The 2,500-nt window shown below is 51.0% G+C and overlaps 1 protein-coding gene across 1 annotated transcript in view; it reads right to left on the reverse strand.

Annotated features, from left to right (window-relative positions):
• lrp1ba (low density lipoprotein receptor-related protein 1Ba) overlaps window positions 1-2,500 on the reverse strand; it is a 284,803-nt gene that overhangs the window by 146,141 nt on the left and 136,162 nt on the right. Inside the window, exon 34 of the mRNA XM_077010394.1 lies at window positions 468-593. Within this exon, the coding sequence (XP_076866509.1) occupies window positions 468-593 (126 nt within the window). The remainder of the gene's footprint in view (window positions 1-467; window positions 594-2,500) is intronic.

Genomic DNA, 2,500 nt, shown 5'->3' on the forward strand with positions numbered 1-2,500 from the left:
TGTGGTGAGGTATGATGGTCAGGTGTGGTGGTGTGGTGAGGTATGATGGTGAGGTGTGGTGGTGTGGTGAGGTACGATGGTGAGGTGTGGTGGTGTGGTGAGGTATGATGGTGAGGTGTGGTGGTGTGGTGAGGTACGATGGTGAGGTCTGGTGGTGTGGTGAGGTATGATGGTGAGGTGTGGTGGTGTGGTGAGGTATGATGGGAGGTGTGGTGGTGTGGTGAGGTACGATGGTCAGGTGTGGTGGTGTGGTGAGGTACGATGGTCAGGTGTGGTGGTGAGGTGAGGTATGATGGTCAGGTGTGGTGGTGTGGTGAGGTGAGATATGATGGTCAGGTGTGGTGGTGTGGTGAGGTACGATGGTGAGGTCTGGTGGTGTGGTGAGGTATGATGGTGAGGTGTGGTGGTGTGGTGAGGTATGATGGGAGGTGTGGTGGTGTGGTGAGGTACGATGGTGAGGTGAGTACCTTGACAGGTTGTGCGGTCTGCCCGGAGCTTGTAGCCTGTCGTGCACAGACAGGTGCGACTGCTCTCTGATGTGGGCAGGCAGAGCTGAGAACAACCCCCGTTACTCACTGCACACGGGTTCTCACCTGAACACACGACACAGAACACACGACACACACGGGTTCTCACCTGAACACACGACACACACACGGGTTCTCACCTGAACACACGACACAGAACACACGACACACACGGGTTCTCACCTAAACACACAACACACACCGGTTCTCACCTGAACACACAACACACACAGGTTCTCACCTGAACACACAACACACACAGGTTCTCACCTGAACACATGACACACACGGGTTCTCCCCTAAACACACAACACACACAGGTTCTCACCTGAACACACACGGGTTCTCACCTGAACACACAACACACAGGTTCTCACCTAAACACAAGACACACGAGTTCTCACCTAAACACAAGACACTCGGTTCCTCCCCTGAACACACAACACACACGGGTTCTCACCTGAACACACGACACACGGGTTCTCCTAAACACACGACACACATGGGTTCTCACCTGAACACACGACACACACGGGTTCTCACCTAAAAACACGACACACACGGGTTCTCACCTGAACACACAACACACACGGGTTTTCACCTGAACACACGACACACACGGGTTCTCACCTGAACACACAACACACGGGTTCTCACCTAAACACACGACACACACGGGTTCTCACCTGAACACACGACACACACGGGTTCTCACCTAAAAACATGACACACGGCTTCTCACCTAAAAACACGACACACACGGGTTCTCACCTAAACACACGACACACACGGGTTCTCACCTAAACACACGACACACACGGCTTCTCACCTGAACACACAACACACGGGTTCTCACCTGAACACACGACACACACGGGTTCTCACCTAAACACACGACACACACGGGTTCACACCTGAACACACGACACACACGTGTTCTCACCTGAACACACGACACACATGGGTTCTCACCTGAACACACGACACACACGGGTTCTCCTGAACACACGACACACACAGGTTCTCACCTGAACACACAACACACGGGTTCTCACCTGAACACACGACACACACGGGTTCTCACCTGAACACACGAAACACGGGTTCTCACCTAAACACACGACACACACGGGTTCTCCCCTGAACACACAACACACACAGGTTCTCACCTGAACACACAAAACACGGGTTCTCCTAAACACACGACACACACGGGTTCTCACCTGAACACACGACACACACGAGTTCTCACCTAAAAACACGACACACACGGGTTCTCACCTAAACACACGACACACACGGGTTCTCGCCTGAACACACAACACACGGGTTCTCACCTAAACACACGACACACACAGGTTCTCACCTGAACACACAACACACGGGTTCTCACCTAAACACACAACACACACGGGTTCTCACCTGAACACACAACACACGGGTTCTCACCTAAACACACGACACACACAGGTTCTCACCTGAACACACAACACACGGGTTCTCACCTAAACACAAGACACTCGGTTCCTCACCTGAACACACATCAAACTTACAAATACAAACTCAAAGTCCTCAACTGTGTACATTGGACCATATACCCAAAGTGACTCAGTACACTGTAATAGAAAGATTCTCACTCCAAATGCAGGATGAATTATTACTTTAGTTCACTGAAGCTTTACATAGGAGTGTAAACCCCTGAGGCCACTTTAAGCTCAGCTTGCATATAGTAAAGCTTGCACACACACACACCCCCTCCCTGTCAGGATAAAATAAGGCCCTTGTTCATTGGATACTGTCAGGGACACCCAGCCGGCCCATCTCAGGTACAGTAATGAGGCCTCTTCTCCCTCTACTGTGTCATAGAGATAAATGACGGAGCTAATTGGATTGCAGGAGTCTAAGGAGGCGGGAAAAAGATTTACCTTAAAGACTCCTTAATTGCCATTTTTTATCCTAATGGAGCCCTGAAA

Source organism: Brachyhypopomus gauderio, chromosome 1 (genome assembly GCF_052324685.1).
Source record: "Brachyhypopomus gauderio isolate BG-103 chromosome 1, BGAUD_0.2, whole genome shotgun sequence".
In the NCBI taxonomy this organism is placed as follows: Eukaryota; Metazoa; Chordata; class Actinopteri; order Gymnotiformes; family Hypopomidae; genus Brachyhypopomus; species Brachyhypopomus gauderio.